The sequence below is a fragment of the Dermacentor variabilis genome, chromosome 2, assembly GCF_050947875.1.
Source record: "Dermacentor variabilis isolate Ectoservices chromosome 2, ASM5094787v1, whole genome shotgun sequence".
NCBI classification, from domain to species: domain Eukaryota; kingdom Metazoa; phylum Arthropoda; class Arachnida; order Ixodida; family Ixodidae; genus Dermacentor; species Dermacentor variabilis.
Genome location: NC_134569.1, coordinates 75,489,258 through 75,507,904, shown reverse-complemented (window position 1 = coordinate 75,507,904; position 18,647 = coordinate 75,489,258). Strand labels below are relative to the sequence as shown.

General features: G+C 49.0%; 1 protein-coding gene across 5 annotated transcripts in view; it reads left to right on the top strand.

Moving 5' to 3' along the window:
- LOC142572108 (ecdysone receptor-like) overlaps window positions 1–18,647 on the top strand; it is a 180,521-nt gene that overhangs the window by 152,209 nt on the left and 9,665 nt on the right. For all 5 annotated transcript variants that reach the window (XM_075680974.1, XM_075680975.1, XM_075680976.1 and 2 more), the window contains 4 exons: window positions 12,431–12,754; window positions 15,719–16,044; window positions 17,324–17,479; window positions 18,267–18,489. In XM_075680974.1, coding sequence (XP_075537089.1) covers window positions 12,431–12,754; window positions 15,719–16,044; window positions 17,324–17,479; window positions 18,267–18,489 — 1,029 coding nt within the window. The remainder of the gene's footprint in view (window positions 1–12,430; window positions 12,755–15,718; window positions 16,045–17,323; window positions 17,480–18,266; window positions 18,490–18,647) is intronic.

The following is an 18,647-nucleotide window of genomic DNA, read 5'->3' as shown; positions in this document are numbered from 1 at the left end:
CTTTCTTTCGCAAGTCCACCTCGCTCTTCCCGATGAACTGGAGCGATGTCCTTGCATCGTCGAACGATACGCGCAGCGGGCAGCTTCCGCTTCCAATTTGGTGACCCCTGGCTCTGGCAACGTTCGACGATATATCGCAGCGAGGAGGTGCGCTATGGGTGGCTATGGGCGAACGCGCGGGTCGCGGACGTGGCAGCGTCGCGCGCGCTCGCGAGCGGGTCGCCGGCGGCGGCGGCAAAGTTGCGTGACCGGCTCCGAACCTGCGTGGTGGGTGCGTGCGGCGGGCAGCAGAAGAATGGCTTCATTGTTTGGCAGCAAGCGAGCGGGGCGTCTGCCGCCCTTGAAACTTTCCGCTTGCCCGCCGCCGCGGACCGCCCGCCCCTGTTGTGCGTGGCCAAGGACTCCGCGGGCTCCTCAAGGGCACGCCGCCGAGCGCGGACTCGTCTGCCGCGGCTCTTGCACACGCGGGTCTGTGCGCGGGCCTTGAAAAGGAGGGTCGAGAGCGAGAGTCCGTGCAGCGGCCGTGTCAAGGGTTGACAAGCGGACGCGCCGCCTTCCGTCGCTCGCTTTCTCCGCCGTCACTGAAGTGCTGTCTCGCGGCTGATCTCGCGGGCATAGCGCGCCTGCCATGTTTCACGCTCGGCGTGCAATACACTCTGAAGAAGTGCTGGTGCTCGCTCGGCTAGGCAGCACCAGACGCGACGCGAGTCTGTCGAGCTGCCTCCCACCGCCTCTGGCCCCGATCGGCCCCGGCCGTCGCTATCGACTGTACAGCGCTGAACCTTATGGGTGGAGTTAAATTAACGGAGGAAAAATAGGAAATGCAGTCTTTGTCAAAAGTTCTAGATGCCACCTGGCTCGTGGTAGATCGAACTTCTAGACGCGTACTGAAACCCCGGTGTTCTAGAGTCGGGATACTGTTCGTCCCTCTGTTGAACTTTGAAGTGTCGGTCGTGCTTCAGGAAGCTCCCTTGCAACGTGTACCCGGGGACATATCCTGTTGCTTTCGGAATGTCCCCGGAAGTTTGTGGCATAGCCTGTGCGTGCTGCGTTCTCCGCCGGATAATTTTCAGCGTCCAGCCTCACCTGTCCATCCTCGTGCCTTCTTGGAAGACGATTCAACGAATTTCTTCCACCGTCTCTAGCAGTATTTTACCCTCCTCCGTTTCCGAGTAGTGCCGCCAGCACGCCGATAGAGTGACGAAGAGTGCCAGGACCGCCCCCCCCCCTTTCTTTCTTCTTCTTCTTCTTTTTTTTTTTTTTTGTCGGAGGCACGCGAGCTCTCGCCAAGGGCCTTCCGACCTTATAATTGACGTCCCGGCAATAATCGCGGAAGCGCGAAACCGCTAGGCAGCAGCCTCCTAGTCTTTCGGGGCGTGTGAGGTGATGTGGGGGTGTGCGGAGCAGAACGCGGCGGGCTAATCGGATAGCACGAAATTAACTTTAAAAAAAAAATCGAAGCAAAAGAGAGCGAGAAGGGGGTTTACCCGAGCGAACGGGCACTGTGCAAGCCCTCCTTGCGGCTCGAACGACGTGGCTGCGCGTCGTCCATTTTCTGCCTGTCAGACAGCGGCCGCGACCACCACCACCTGTCTGTCGGGATTTTCCCGAGCCGAGCGCATCCGTAACCAGTATGTTTGGCGTGTGTACGCCAGGAGTGAACAAGCAAGCGAAAGGAATGCGACGAGAGGAAAGGCAACTAGTGCGGCGGGCGATCCACCAACGCCGAGCTGTGCGCGCCTCGCGCGACCGACCGGTCCTGTCGCGGCACGGAGAGGCGGACGGCCACGTCTGGGCGCGATCCCACAGTTCGCAGATGCGCGCGCATTCCGTCTGCCTACTTCTGCTTCGTGTATGCACACACACAAAAAAAATTATAAGTTGGTTTCTCTTCGACGTTATGTTTCACAGCATTAATTTAAAGCTGTCGAAAAAAGAAATAAGAATGAAAAAGAAGAAAATAAGACGTCAGGAACTATCGGAGTGCGACTGTCAGTGTGAAGCTGTCGAGCGATCTGTAGCTTCCATGTCAAACTTCTGAGATATGCTCCAGACGACATTTGTTGGTTACCTCTATTTGTCAGTGCTATGCAGCGTGTTTTGTGCTACGACGTTGCGCTGCCTACAGGATCGGTCGGTTATGCAAATCAAAGATTTAGCGAGGGCGCATATCGCACACTGGTATCAAGATCGGCGCACCAAGTCATCACCTTCGATTAAGCAGTCTCCGGCACCGACCCAATTCTCTCAGCCGTCCACGCAAAGTGGGGGAAAGAGCCAAAGAAAGCTTCGCCTTAAAAAACTGCATCTTACACTGCGTCCTTCCGTTTCTGTAATACCGGTCTAAAGTTTAATACCTCTCACACTGAGACTTCAGTGGGAGATGTCTCTACTGGGTCGCATGAGGTGGCATGCAAATGTACACGTACGTGTCTGGGGTGTATCATTTTGTCGCAGCGTTGCCGCCTTTTTTTTTTTTTTATTGGGGGGGGGGGGGAGGGGGGGGCTGCGTTTAAGAATTTGCTGGCTGCTTTCTGGCCACGGCACCTGGTGACTCTGCCGTCGACCGAGAGGCGAGTATGGAGCGCGGCCAATGCGAGCTCGCGTCGGCGCGGTTACTTGGTGCGGGCCGTGCTCACTGTCCACCTCTCTCTCTCGAGAGAGATGGAGATTCTTGTTAGGAAAGAAGAAAAATTGGGATGAAGTGCAGCGCAGTAACTGTCTCTCCAGGAAGGACACCTCAAGACCGCGGCTTGGCTTGGCTAACTGTCGGAGATTTCGCGCGCTTGGAACCGGGACGGTTTCTCGGCGTAACATGCAGGAATGCCGACGAGGTTTGTTGACAGCGCTCTGTCCTGAATTATTCACGACTGCCGCAGCGACAACGTGAAGGGCGCGACCCCCGCTCGTAAATGGGCTCGGTGCGACGAGCGCGCGGTACCTTTCCTCGGCTGCCCGTGCACGCACGCATCTACAGCCTGCGAAAGGCTGCGTCACATGGCAGCATATCGGGTGACAAAGTGTCTTAAGATGTCGAAAAACCAAGGAATGAGAAATTCCACGAAAAGAAATAAATAAAGTACAGCGTCAGCAACATGAAAGGGAACAGCGAATTCATTTTAAACGATGGTAACTCGTGATGCGTGGGTTCAGATGTAGGAACTTGATGCATAACAGTTAGTTTTCCTGCCGGACGTTTAGTTCAATTGAACATTATTATTTAGGGCATGTGTGTTTAGCAACCACGGGCGTTTGAAAATAGAATGCAGCAAATATATACAGCGAAGCTTTGTGTGGGTACATAGAGTCGAAACACGAATTTGTGTATATTGAGTGTCCGCATAAAGTGACACGGAAGGCTCTATTCAGGCATTGTAGACAGGTTAATGCAATGCCGCCGCGGATGTGCGCGAAGGCGAGAGCTCTCGCGTTCTTTTTTTAAAAACGTAGGTTTTTGCGAAACTCGCCGGGTTGTGTGACTGCGGGAGCTGCGGCCTGGCTGTTTCCTTGCCGAATAGGCCAACCAATCACAGCGGAGCGTGCGTCCCACTCGGTTCCTTGCAGCATCACCAGATGACGCTCGTCACCGCGCATCCGCGTTCAGAAACTTTGATGCTGGGAATTGCTTTTCTTTTTTTTTTAAGATATGTACCGTAGGACATTAGGCAAAATAAGAGCTTGGTGGCGCAACCCACTGCCCCGTTTTAAAGGGGATGCTCATAGCATCCATCAATCCATCCGCGTCAGCGGCGGCACCGGCCGTGCGGGGGACAGGAATAAAATAACCAGAAAGCTCGTCTTCGCGCATCCGCGGCTGCACGGTAATGAGGAAGTAAACGCTTCTTGCGGATAGAATGGATTGGAATTGCGCTACATACGCATGCTGACTCTGAAACCATTATGTGAGGCGTCCGTCATACTCGCTAGTAGTTAGCAACTCCGCTTAACAAAAGGCTCGGTATAATTTATGTGGGCCCACGTTTGTGTGTATGTGGGGGGGGGGGGGGGGTCTCGTGGTAGCGTTCACTACTGCATCTCTGCTTCATCGCATTACGCCGTTTCGCTGCTCTAAAGTAACTTGTGAACCAACCAGCTGCCGGGGAAAAATATAAAGGGTGGCCTTTTTCGGCTGTGTTTCTCGTTCTGGCTCTGCGCTAGCTAGCATTCGTTTGCACGGCGACTGGGATCCACTCTCGTCGCAATCGAATGGCCGGCTACTGTTGCTACACCGGAGAAGACCAGCGCACTGTGACGTCGTCTAAGAAGACCGACACTGGCATGGAAAGCTATCCTAAGGGGGAAAAAAATATGTCGTTAAGCGTCGTCAGCGCCTCGTTTGAAATGGATTCGCGGTTCAGGCCTTCAGGCGCCGCGTCGCTTTTCAAAGCGCACGACGCTTCTCCTTTCAGTGGAATATGAATTGTCTGGAGAAGAGAGCGGTGGCCTTCACACTTTTGCAACAGACTGTACCCGATTATTACGCGTGTGGGCGTTGGAGAGCTTTCACTCTTGTTACAGTTTACTTTGTGAGGCCATGAATGGGGAAATGGATGCCAAACGCCTGAGGCACGACGTGCTTAATCGTCACGCTCGTCTACATGAAAAGACTTGGCCGTCGGGTGTGTGCGACGGGATTATGCGCGGAATGTGCAAATCCTACTCTCCTTTGACCTACGTTCACCCCCTCTAAGCCAGGGAGTGGTTTCTCTCCGTACTCCTCTGTGTGGGTTGACCCGTTGTGACCAACGTTCACCCCCTCTAAGCCAGGGAGTGGTTTCACTCCGTACTTCTCTGTGTGGGTTGACCCGACGTGTTCTGGCAAGGCTCTCTACCAGGGAGCAAGAGAGAATGAGGTTGCCCGGATGGTGGAGGGTGCAAGAACACCAGCGAGCGAGCCGCCACGCAGATACACATCCTCTCTGCCCTTGTGTGTAGGAGCACGCACGCGGAGCGTTTCTGTGTATATATATATATATATATATATATATATATATATATATATATATATATATATATATATATATATATATATATATATATATATTTATTTGAGCGCTCTGCTCACCCGTAATGATGTATTAAAATTCTGTTATTGTTTTTACATCACCTCGTTTTCCCCGCCGAATCCGCTCCTATGCATGGTCAACCTGGTTCGATCTCCGAGCAGACGCTGTTGAAGGTCGCCACAACCCCGACCCCGTAACAACCAGGTTGCAGCCTTAACACACCCTTTATAAGGTATCCGGCTGCGGCCCCTCGGCGGCCGATTGGGCCCGCTTGCGTCATACCAGGTCGTGACGCGAGCCGTGCCCAAGAGTTACGCGCGCGTGGGCGGCCGCCGCCACCGCTTCTTGGCTCGTCCGCTGTTCGTCGATGGTGAGGCTTTGCCTCGCACGAAACCTGTCGCTGGACGGTACTTGCTGCGCCGCCGTGGGCTTCATAGTCACGCGCGCATCGAAGGTCAAGAGCGCATGGCTAAGTGCATACGCATGTTCCTTACCTCACTTGTCGTTACTAAAGCTCCTCGTTACTGCTCGCTGAAGCTGTAGGTCGTCACCTTGTTTTTGATTCGGACAAACGCAGATGCGCCTGCAATCGTTCTGTTACGGTGGCTTCTATAGTTTCTGCGCAGTTTGGGGGGTTTGACTTAGCGGGCCTGCAGATGGCGGACAGTGTTGGGCACGAGCAGTTGGGCACGAGTCGAGTTTGAGTTCCGAACATACGCAGCGCCGTCGGCGCCATTTCTCGTATGCTGTAAATGTGCGCAATGAGGAAAACGCGTACTCGATGAATGTCCTTATGCGCTCCTCGGCCCACACTGTAAGTGGGTGCATCGTCTTCCGATTCCCTTTCGGTCGCCGCAACGACGGAGGCAATGGCTTATGCGGCTCAAATAGGGGGCGAGGACATACCGCGGCGCCGCCATGCGGAGACATCCGTGTGACGCGCAAAGTTGGATTTCTCCGCCAGCCCTCTATTGTTCAGCCCGCAGCCGCTTTCGCGTCGTATTTTTTGTATTATTAATTTATTATTGGTATTTAACTCCAACGAAATCACTAAAATACTGATATGGCTTCGTGAGTGACTGTACGATACGCTAAATAACTGTTCCAAAAAAATTAACTTCCGTATAATACCTTACACATCGCCCCTACTGCCGGCGTCGTCTGCTATGGCCACCGACATGGAAACCACGGAGACCGAGTCCTCTGCTTTTGTGCAACGTAAGAAACCATTGTGTCGAATTAAAACTAAGCATCAAATGGGTTTCAGCCCATTTAGAAACATATTTTTGCTACAAGAAAGGCATGCAACGTGTCCACCGTGTAATTTCATCAATTGTAGGTTTGCATCTACAAACGGGCCGCGGTTCACACGACAAGGAAGTGGCATTCGCAAATTTATATTGCAGTTTAGCACGCATAGCCCCACGGAGCACGACGCAAGTGGTTTCTCCGTTTTGTGGGAAGCAATCCAACCTGCTTTGAGCTGCACGCAGCCGCGACCTTTTTCACATGATTTGAGGCATACACACGCGAGCCATATGCAGTGCGCGCGTCATTCATAGAATTTAGCTTTGTTAGTTTTCTGACAGGGGTTCCATTGCTGACGTTGTGGCTAGATAACATCTTACATTTTGGCGAGTGTGACGACGAGCGCTCGTTTGTCTGCCGAACTAGTTTGATATTTATATGTTGTTTCTTATTGTTCGAATCCTATACGGTTGTCACACGGTGTATTCGCGATCGCGATCGAGCCACATCGGGATAAAATTTTGCGACGTTTGACTCCCTTCCGCCGCTGCACAAAGGGGCCAATCGCGATCGAGAAATTTGGTCCCTATCGGGCTCGCTCACGATCGAAAGTGCACTGTGTGACACCCGGCAGTATTTGCGCATTTGAATGCAGTAGCATTCTTCAAGGTGTAGCTCGCCTTTTGGGACCAACGAACGGTGCTCAGCGATTGAAACGCCATACTAGGAGCTCGTCGTTGCCGATGGCGCCGGTACTTCTTACGCCACCGGTGGGCGCTGGGGTCGCCGAGCTGATGCATTTCTGTATCTCATGAAAGCGAAAGTCCTTGCGGTGCATTGTGACTGCATTCGGCCTTCCGTCGATCACCTACTGCTCATCAGCGGCGTAAAAGGCGCCGATCGCGATGCAGTCCAAGTCTTGCGTATCACTCGATCGCTGAACGCTGTACGTGAGCGATTGTCTCGCGTCGTCTGCGACTCACCGAATATTTGCGCTCCGAGTCCGTACACAAAGTCTTCTTTGCGGAAGTGCTTGCTGCAAACACATGCGTAGGAGATCGGTTCCTTACCCATTCGAAGCTTTATCAGCGATGCGTCGCGCAGTTTCTGATCTTTGGGGTAAAAGTGAAAGCTCGCGCCCTGCTCCTTTGCGCACATAACGCACTTCGGCGCCGAGCAGTAAAGTACCACGCCGCTTATAACTTTGAGCGCACTTTCCCAGATTTTGTAGTCTCTAGGTGTCCGCGCACTTGAAATGAGTGCAAAACAATGCTGTTAAGTGGAAAACACTAGGAAATTGCGGTAAAAAAAAAAAAACGCATTCCAAACGTCCACGTCCCTTCGTCGGAGTAAGGCGGAATCACGTGATCCAACTTAGCACGTCAAAACGATTGCAGCGCCCGCATCCCCAGTGGGGCCTCGCGCTTTGCGGAGTGCGGCGACGTGACGTGCGCCACAACCCGCCACATCGCCGGTTCTCGTTACCCATGAAGCGTGCCAAATGCGGCGTAACAGAGATACTTCCTGGTTAGGTACGGTTCGGTCGCGCTCAGTTAGGTCGGCATAGGCGGTCGCGGGCAAACGAACGCACGAACGCGAAGGTGGCTTCTGCTGCGAGCCTGCGGGCCGCGCATGGGGTCGCGCCGAGGCCACGTGCCGGTCGTACAGCTGCGAAAGGCGCAGCCGCGGCACAGTGGCCCAGTACGTGCCGTGTGCAGCTGACTGACTGATGGCGGACGTTTTTGCATGTATGGGATGAAGAGTGGCCACCTGCGCGGGCTGTAGCGGCGAATGTCGGCACCGATGACATGAGCCGTGTGCGCCTTGCCCGTGGTTGCGAAAGCGCTGTAGTAGCGGAGGTTGCTACTCAAAAGCCTTCTTTTCCCTTTTTTTCGCCTTCCTGTCGCGATCAGGCCGAGACGATGCTCGTTCCACCAGCGCTCGTCTATGTAGTCAAGTTGCAATGTGACTTTCGCTGTCAACTTCGACTTGTGACAAGCCATGTTAGATCATCACATACCTCCGCCGTACTTGACGGCACAGGTGGCATCATAAGTGGTCATTGTTGCGACGAAACAGTTCCTCCGTTGTCGCGTGGTTTTCGATACGACACGACTTCTCGAGCCTCTGTAAGTGCTAGCGGCAGTCTTGCACCGCGAAACGATAGAAGTCGGTGACGAAACTGAGATGCATGTAAGGAAAAATCGTCTGTCGGCTGTACACTGGATGTCACAGCATATATAGCGTCCAAGTCAAGCACCATGTTACAGTGGAGCTGTTAGAACCTCGCTGGGTTTCCCATTGCGTCCGCAGCCACGCCGAGCTGGGGGAGAGAGAGTAAAAGCAGAGTAAAATTCGCAGTTCCGCCAGAAAGGCGAAGCACCGATTGCGATAGCAAATTAGTATATAGCTGTACCAAGTAAGGATAGTAGTTTTATCGTCCGTATTAAAAATTCGCTTACTAACTGAATTAACAATGATAGAATGTGTAAGCGTGACTCAACGAGGACGTAGAAAGAAACAGACACGCGGAGACAGTGCTGTCTTTGTGTGTCTGGTTCTTTCTACGTCTTTCAGTCGCGCTTACACATTCTATCATGGGTTTAAACCAACTAGCACTTCAACGTGTTTTAACTAAATTAACCAGCACGGTGTCACGCGCGCACAGGTAAACATGAACACACATCGCTCGATGACAGCGGAAACTGTATGTGGAAACGCTGGAGTTAGGAATTGCGGCAGCAGCCGCGAGCCAATTGACCTCCGTGCATCTGTCGCTTCAACGCGTACGAAACGTCGAAAGCACAGCGAATAGAAAGCTACCGGCACTACGCGCACTCTGCAAACATCGCAGATCACTTTGAAGATGAGGCCTGCGCGGGCGCGCACTTAAGCCACGTCGCAGACGGCTTTCAATACACACGAGCGCCGGCAACGCATGCCTACAGCGTCTGCCATTTGTGTTCCTAACGCCGTAGAACACGCCGCGGTTGTCTCCACTCTGCACGGTGCGGCGGGCGAGGAGGATATCGAGGCACCCTAGAACCCTATAGCAGCCGCCGGAGAAGAAAGCCCCTGCTTCCTCGCCAGACAGCCTACCCCCCCCCCCCGCCTCGCGCGCCACAGAAGAGGGCACGCATCCGTGCCGCGTTCCTCGCTCGCATAGAGTTTCTCACTACACCTAGAGGGTAATCTGGCGCCACCGTCTATGGGAGTTTCTTAAGGGGGCACCGTGCCGTCATGGGAATGACGGCATATGTGCCTGCGAGGCTCGTGTTGGCTGGTGTTGTAAGAGGCTTCGTCTAAAATGTGGATATAGCTACGCAAATAACGCGTTCTCAAAGTAAAATCTTCATAAGACGTTTCCGTTCACGCATATTACATCTTTACTCACCCACGATGCATGACCAAGCGAAGAAAGCAAGAACAGACGACCAACTGTTTCAAAGCGAGCGCGAACCTTGTCGTCTGTCCTCCAACTTTAGTATCAGCGGCCCGCTGATACTTTTTACGTAACATGTAGGCGCACACACAATAATAAGTTCTCATAGTTAAACAAAACATGTTTTCGCGTAATAATAAAGCTAAAACAGCTTTTTACGTGCTGTCCTAGTAGAAAATGAATCATTGTGACAGACGGAACGGTACTTGCCAAGCGCGTTTTCAAGGTATCCTGTCTCTACGAGAACGATGCCAATCCGAAGTCACAATATACCGGCATTCCCATGCATACCACAGCGCAGCAGCGCCAGATTTCCCTCTAGGTAATGTAGTGAGAAACTCTTATGCTCGCTCGCGCACGCGAGATTCAACAGCGTTCACCGGCTTACGCTCACCCGCTTTCCCTCATACAGAACTTCACGGCGACGCCGACGGCAGAAATGCGCCTGGAGTGTCCATATCGTCCATATAATTGCTATCGCAATAATAGCATTGCGTAGCATATGTAGGGTGGCTAGGCATAGGTACGCGGCGAGAGTGGGCGGAGCCTAGCGGGGGAGAAGGAGCAGCCCGGATGCGTGCCCTCTCCTGTGGCGCGCGAAGCTGGGGGGTCAGGCGAGGGAGGAGGGGCGTTCTTCTCCAGCGGCTGCTACGTTGCCTCGATGCCCTCCTCGCCCGCCGCTCCGTACAGATTGGAGACAACTGCGGCGTCTTTACGGTGTTGGACACGCGAATCGCCTACGCCGTAGTAGCAGACGCCTTTGGCGGACGCCGTAGGAACGCGTTGCCGGCGCTCGTGTGTTTTGTGTGCGGTTTGGCTCTACACTCGCGGACTACTTTCTGTGGCAATGAAGGGAAAGCTACGAGGGCGGAGCCGTTGCACATCTGTTACCGCGCCAAGTAGTCCGCCAGCGTTTGGCAGTGATTTGGTTGCTCGGAACAGACGCTGAATTGAGGCAGCTTCCACTTGCTGGGTTTGCCTAGACGTGGAAGGGAAAAGCCACAAAATAAGTAAACATTTACTTTTAGTGGTGTGTTTTGTCTCATTTAACTGCTGCTAATAAGGTGCTTGTGTAACTAACGTGGATGAACACATGGGACTCTTTTCAGAAGCGCTCTCTCTTGTGTGCGCTTTGCCTTCGTAGCTTTCCCTTCATTGTCACAGAAAGTTGTCTGCGAGTATACTTCACTGGCCTTCCGCCAGCTCCACTGGTCTCTGGTGTTTGCGATAGCAGAGACATGCATAATCCTTTTATGGTGCAACAGGTGGTGCCGCTGGCGTTTATAGCTTATGGCTGTGAACACATTTCTATGCAAGAACATCTGAGTGAGTGTTGTACATAACCCGTTCAAAAAAGGCGTGTGCGAATATTTTGAATTTTAAATGTGAATCCAATATTCCACACTGTTATGTTCGAATTAAATTTTAGAATCACTATTCGCAATTGTAGAATATTTGCGTCTGTACAAATATAAGGAATAACAATGCTTATTAAAGTGTCGAGTGAGAAGGAAAGACCAGTGCAAGTAGTGACTGTTTCGAATGATTCTGCTGTACGAGAGTTGCAGTTCTCCAGAGGTGCCAGTTTCAGAGGGAGTGAATGAGCAGATAACTTCTGAATAATTGCTAATCTCACCATGTTTGCATCCCTTTAAAACAATGTACAGTGCTGCCAGTATTACGCTAACCTTTTTTAACAAAAAACACTTCCCTACATGCATCTGGTGAGGTGCTGTTCCTTTGTTCCAATACTGCAATGCACAGGGGCACCAGATAACTGAGAGGACTTGTGATTTACAAACTCCTCAGTTGACTGGATGTCTAGTTGTCAGTGGAATTACATGTATGTATCAAGTGATGCAAATAAGCCTGTTTTTTACCATACGGATTGAACATAACTTTTATGTTTTAATTTGTTTAGAAATGAAAACATATTCGGCATTCAGTTTGATAGTATCTGAAGGCTGGTGTTCTCAAATATTCAATTCAGTTAAGAAATTTCGCTATTCAAACACCTCTAATTTAAATTCAAGACTTTGTCAGAATATGCACACTATATACATACCCACGTAATGAAACAGAATAGACATAAAATTGGGCGTGAAAGTTGGCTGACTTTGACTGACACTTCTTTTCATGCTATGACATTGACGTGTGATACAGCGCACTGCTGGACCATGTGCAATTCTGTTAGTGCCAGCGTTTTGACAAGCGTAGTCTGTGACAATGCCGTAAATTATAGGCTGACATTTGTACTTGAGTTTGAGAGTCTGTAGCACTTCGTCAGATAATCTCGGTACAGTTTATACAGCTATTGGTATTGTTTAAATTCCTTGCCATCTAGCAATGTTTCTGTGCTGCATAGCTAGTCAAAACTGTTGTCCACCCTGTTACATGCTAAGTGCATGTCCTGCTTTCTTTATCACCATTTCAGTATGCTACCTCATTGGAGCACACGCTATTTGTTCTTTGCAGTTCTCTTGAAAAAAATGCATTTTGATGCCTGTAGTCTTGTTTCCTAGATCTTTCCCAATATTAATATCATATATGAGAAGTTCATCGCACAAAAGTTTGTTAATTTGGACCGATTACATATGCAACACCTTGCATACGGTTTGCATAACCATTGCTGCAAGCAGCTGTAATGGTGCCTGAAAGTAATTTTAACCGCAGTCCTATCGCCCACAGTTTGTGATGTTAGTGCTTATTGTTTTACTTTTTCTTGTTTCTGCAGGCAAAGAAGAGATGAGCCCTAGCAGTGGGGGCGGTGGCATGAATGGCTATTTTGTGGACAGCTTTGGTGACCCAAAGAAGAAGAAGGGTCCCGCGCCAAGGCAGCAGGAGGAACTCTGCTTGGTCTGCGGTGACAGGGCATCAGGCTACCATTACAATGCACTCACGTGCGAGGGCTGCAAGGGCTTCTTCAGGCGTAGCATCACAAAGAATGCGGTCTACCAGTGCAAGTATGGCAATAACTGTGACATCGACATGTACATGCGGCGCAAGTGCCAGGAGTGCCGTCTCAAGAAGTGCCTCAGTGTTGGAATGCGACCAGAATGTGAGTGCTCGCAAGCCCAAGATGTGCTTACTCGATTACCCAAAATTTTTTTCTCTGGAGTGAAACCGGACCCACAAACCTAGGCTGTGAATATTTCAGAGTTGCTTAAACAGATTTATTTAGAGTGTGTCCTTTGCAGTAGCCATCGGAAGTAAATGCAAGCCTCTCATGTTTGCACTAGTGCATGTGTGTGCAAACGCGCAGCGTGTGCGGCGCATTGGTGTTCTGTTTTGTGCAATGACTAAATACTTCTTTACTGGTCACAAAACTTCTCCATGACGCTATGGGAGAGCTTTATATCTGCCAACAGTGACAGTGCCGCTGTGCCACCAGTTCTGAGGGGGCACTCATCAAGCGGAACAGTAGCTGACCGGTGTGTTGGTGTCGTTTTTCTTGCGGCTTCACACCATCTTTCTGCCTTTTACTGCGTGCAGAGGGGCTTGAATGGTACTCATGTACTTGAAGAACGATGCCGAAGACCTGTTGCATGCTCCAGTGTTCATTCCAGCTACAGAAGGACGGATGGAACGGTCTGCCAGCGTTCGCGAAATCACCTACTGGGAGAAAAAATACCGACAATGCAATTGCCGCAGCGTTAGCCAGGCTGTTAAAGGAAAGAGTATAAAAACACGGTGCAAAATACGATTATAAGACCTAGGGTTTTCAGTTGTGAGACTGTTTCCTTTTTATTTTTTAATCAGTTTGGCTTAATATTAGCTGGGACACCATATATTTATTCATGCTTAAAGTTAGTCTAAACATGCATCCAAAGTTGAATAATATGCTCATCAGCCCTTAACAGCCGTTCAAATCCACTTTGAGACTGTATCGATCTCGTTCAGCGGATGTTAAGCCTAGTTCAGCCTACGAGTTCATGCACCCGCTACTGATGGAGCTTAACTAAAGGATAGGCATTTAGGACGAAGTTAGCTTCAGTAGTTCAATTCTGCCCACATGGCGATTTGAAGCGTTGTATGTTGCACACACAAGAAGTGGGAAGCAGTGACACTGCGCAGTGGCAACATTGGTAAATCACCAATCGCAATTGAAAGCTCCTGTTGCACTCGCTCGCGTTTCCATTAAAAAATATGACTACATATTGGTAGCTATGTATGTATTGTGTATGACCTATAGAGATAGTCGTGTCATTCTCATGCCAACACATTTGTTTGCCACTTATGTCAAACGGGCTACACATGACAGCCTTCACAGTATTGCAGCGTGCCTCTCTGACTGATTATGCAAGTATATAGCATTCATAAATGTTTTCTAGAAAAAGCTACTTGCCCTCTAAGTGAGTGCTTATGCGCCATATAGCTTCCTTTAACAATACTTCATTGAGCACACTGAATGCCTGATGAAGAGTATGAAAAGCGAGAACCAGCTGTCAGTAACAGCACCCCCCCCCCCCCCCCCACACACACATCTTTCATTTGCCATTTCCAAAGGGGCCTGAGGTGCTGGCTGCTCATATTATGCTCATCGTCCCAGGTAGTGTGATGCAACACTGCTCATATGTGCAAATCTGCATGATTTTCCAATATTTCTTCATTATTTCATGTCAGCTCTGTACAGTTTATGCAGTACTTGAAGTGAACAGCGAACTTTGGCCGTATGTGCCAGTGTAAACAAATGCTCCGCTTGGGTAAAGCGATTTTCATACACGGAACGTTATGCTTTAACATTGGTCCTTGCTGTGAAAATGCAAACTGCTTTTTTGAGAATGAGTAAAACAAGACAGTGAGTAGCACATGCAGAAATCAGTGACAAAAATTCTGAGGCAGCCATATCGGCATGGGGGCTGTTGTGTTGCGTAAGTGGGACAACGAAATCGTCTGACTTATCTGCTGATGACTCCGCTTTCACCAACACAGCCGTCGGCACAACACAGCTTGGCCTGAAGTTTCGTGACCAGTAGAAAATTATTGAAGTATTCCTATTAAAGGACTCTGATCATAAATCAACATGGCTGCATTTTTGAGCTTTCTGGCCCCTAAAGGGGCCATGCTTTTTTTTCTTGTTCTTTTTTTTTTTTGCTTTTCTTACTGCTTCAGCTTTGCAACTTACTCCCTTTTTTAATGAAAACGTATATATACTGAGCACGTGGGGCCGCTCTCATATCTGACCATTCCTTTAGCTTCTCTGCTGAACTTTGCGGTTTCTCTTCGATGTTGACCATTGCTTTTTCTACAGCAGCCATTGTTAATTCGCAATGTTGGGGTGTCTTTGGGACTGTGTAGGGAAGGGATTTGGGAGTCTTCTTTGTAATACAACATCCAAGAATACAATCTTGCATGTGAACAATACTGGCATTGTCAAACTGTGTGTGAACTCATTTCTTTTTTTGTAAATATTGCAAAAGGATGTTCACATTAAAGTTTGGCCTCTGTTCACCGTACATACCAGTTCTCAAGGGGCACATACTTTTGTTTCTTTCCCCTAGTTTTCACACTGTCATCCAGCTCTGTGTATGTTAACAATTCATCAGCTAGGTTAAGCATACAGCCATCTAGCCTGATATCTTGGCACATATTAGTTTTGTACTGCCTTGCGCTCCTGTACAGCAACTAATGAAAATGAAAAGCTGAATTATTTGGTGGTTCATAGTCTGACTACAGTGCACCATGACAAAGCAGCATTAGTGCAAAGCTGGATACTCAGTTGGCTTCCACCTTGATGGTACAGAGGTGTAACAGTGGAACCACACACAGTTGTGAGGAAGAAAAAAATTATAGGTCATGTGAATCAATTGCAACTAAAGCACTCCCTATTTTTTTCATGCAGTGATTTTTTAGTCTGTGAGTGAAGCCCTTGCCCTGTCCTTTTCTTGTTGTGATCTCCCATATCCTTCTTGCATGGCTGTGTCACCATGATGGAAATGGAAGCAGTAGACATGAAACTGTGGAGTTTTGTGACCACTTAAATGACATGTAGAGTGCGTATTCATGCTGTTTTGGGTCACAGGTGTGGTGCCGGAATACCAGTGTGCCATCAAGCGAGAGTCCAAGAAGCACCAAAAGGACCGGCCCAACAGCACAACACGAGAGAGCCCCTCTGGGCTAATGGCACCATCGTCCGTGGGCGGCGGTGTGAGCCCCAGCAGCCAGCCGTTGGGTGGTGGAGGCAGCTCCCTGGGCAGCAACAGCAACCATGAGGAAGACAAGAAACCTCTTGTGCTGAGCCCAGGTGTCAAGCCCCTTACTTCGTCTCAGGAGGACCTCATCAACAAGCTAGTCTACTACCAGCAGGAGTTTGAGTCTCCTTCTGAAGAGGACATGAAGAAAACCACGGTGAGTGGTTTGGATGACAGTCGGCAAAATAGGCAGTTCTGGTAGAGTGCACACACACACAAAAGAAAGTAACTTTGCTTACTGTATAAAATCCAAAATGCGCATGTGCAGAGTGCTATGAAGAGCTTTGTTGATTACATATGTATGCTAATTTAGGATATAACTTTGCAGGTTTTGCTTAGTGTGGCTAGCGTAACAACACGGGGGTGCTGAGGCCTCCCAGTTCGATTCGAATTGGGCCTTATTACTTGCTGTTTGTCGCGGCAGCAAAACGTAAATGGTGAAATTATCTTTCGCTTAGTTTTATCTCTTTGAAGATCAAGCATAGCTAGGTAATGTTTTGTCTTCATTGTTGAAATCAGTTATCTGCTCTGACATTGCTAGTCTTAACAAAACACCCCACCATTGCCACGAAAGCGCTTTGATTTCTATGTACCAGATGGTAACTCCACATTTGGCGTTGGTGATCCGTTCACCATGCGGAAGGCGGTGCTAAATGTCTTGTCTAGCACATGCGTATAGTGTGGCCATAACTATTTTGCATGCGTTCACTAAACAGTCGAACTGCTATGCTAAAACTGTCTACGGTGTAAAAGCTGGAAAAGCATGTAGAATAATTGCTTTTTGGGGTAAAAATGAATCTTGGGAAGAAGCCCCTTTTCTCTTCCCAATGCACTTGCACAAGTTACAAGGGCTAGCAGAAAAATGCAGTGTGTCAAAGCCAGCAGGCTAGTCTAACACTTGCAGCAGCTTGAGTTGCCTTCTGAAGAAGGCTACGGCCAGCAACGAACAGCTGGGCAATTGGCAGCAAATTGGCCATTCTATCCTGTGCTCTGGCCTTTGCATTTGACACAGCTTTATGGTTTGTGACAATCCTTTCACTTCTGTGAGTAGCAAGTTGAGTGCGCAATAGTCTTAGCTTTTGGCGACAATGTCATGATGTGATGTGTGAGCACTACATCAGTTTCCAGTAATGTGATCAATGTATCTGCTTAATTGCCTGAAGCTGGCATCTATTTTAAACAGTTATTTGTTGGGTTAGGTTTCATCAGTACTTCTATATGCATAATTGAACTTTTGTCGCTTCCACAGCACATGTTAGTTTGAATAGCAGTCACATCTGTATGTGAATTTTGATATAATATTCAGCCCAGCTATCGACCACTGCTGTGTGAATATATATCATTATCTTTTTGTAAATATGAGGTGTGTGGTCACTCGATTGACGCTTCGTTCTGTTCTGTTGATGTTGATGCACAACATTTCTTTGTGCATGCAGCCTTTCCCACTGGGGGACAGTGAGGAAGACAACCAGCGGCGATTCCAGCACATCACCGAGATCACCATCCTAACAGTGCAGCTCATTGTGGAGTTCTCCAAGCGAGTGCCCGGCTTTGACACATTGGCACGAGAAGATCAGATTACTCTGCTGAAGGTGGGCACATCTAATAAAAAAAATATTTCAACATTTTACTACAAATCACATTTTGAGCATGTTTAGAAGGCACGCAACATCTGCTTTCCTGGACAAATAGGGCTGTCCTTGATAGTTGGGTCAGAACTTTTTTCCCATTTCAAGCCCAATTGAAAAGCGCTCTTCTTTCCTACTCTGTGCTAACTTTAGAGTTGGCAATATATTTTGGAGCCACCTGTACAAATGTATAAAAATATGGTGTGTCTGGTAAAACGTTCGAGGTATGCTGCAAATTATCAAGACACATTCTTGTTGTAACAAAGTAAAAAGTGCCCAGAAAAGTATTGTAGACTCTTCAATCTGGAAAATGTCATATTTAAACCATTCTGGTCAACCACGAGTTCATGGGAGGAAGCGAGTCAAGCAGTGCGAATGCTGTACGAGTTGTGCTAATCAGTGCCAAGTCCATGTGGGCCTTTTCATGTGACACTGGGCAGTTTCTTGCTGAAAATGTGCCAACACGACAGAAATAATTCCAGAACAAAATAGGAGCTGTAAAAGTATAGGCAGATGCCCAGGTGTGTCATTTTGCTTACAGTAATATATGTTTTGAAGTGTTTGGCTGTTCCCTTCATTATCAATTTCATGTGCACAGAATGTAGGTTGCGATAGAAGCACATGTACGAATTGATGACTTGCTACAATGCAGTGACACAGTGGTCTCACTGATAAAAAATCTTGACAATTCTATTAAAGCATTATAACTGACACTTCATTTGCATGTTGACTTTGCCTTTGTTGCTTGCAGGCTTGCTCCAGCGAGGTGATGATGCTGAGAGGTGCCCGGAAGTATGATGTGAAGACGGATTCTATCGTGTTTGCCAACAACCAGCCGTACACGAGGGACAACTACCGCAGTGCCAGTGTGGGTGATTCAGCGGATGCCCTGTTTCGTTTCTGCCGCAAGATGTGTCAGCTGCGAGTGGACAATGCTGAATATGCACTCCTCACAGCCATTGTTATTTTCTCTGGTAAGTAGCAGTATCTCTTCCACTAGGGCACATTGCTGGGCTAGTCGGTTTGGATTCGTGATAGACACGGAGCAGCGCAATACAACAGGGACCAAGAATAGGCAAGACACATACACAATGTTAACTTTCAACTAAAGGTTTTATTTATCACACGTGTT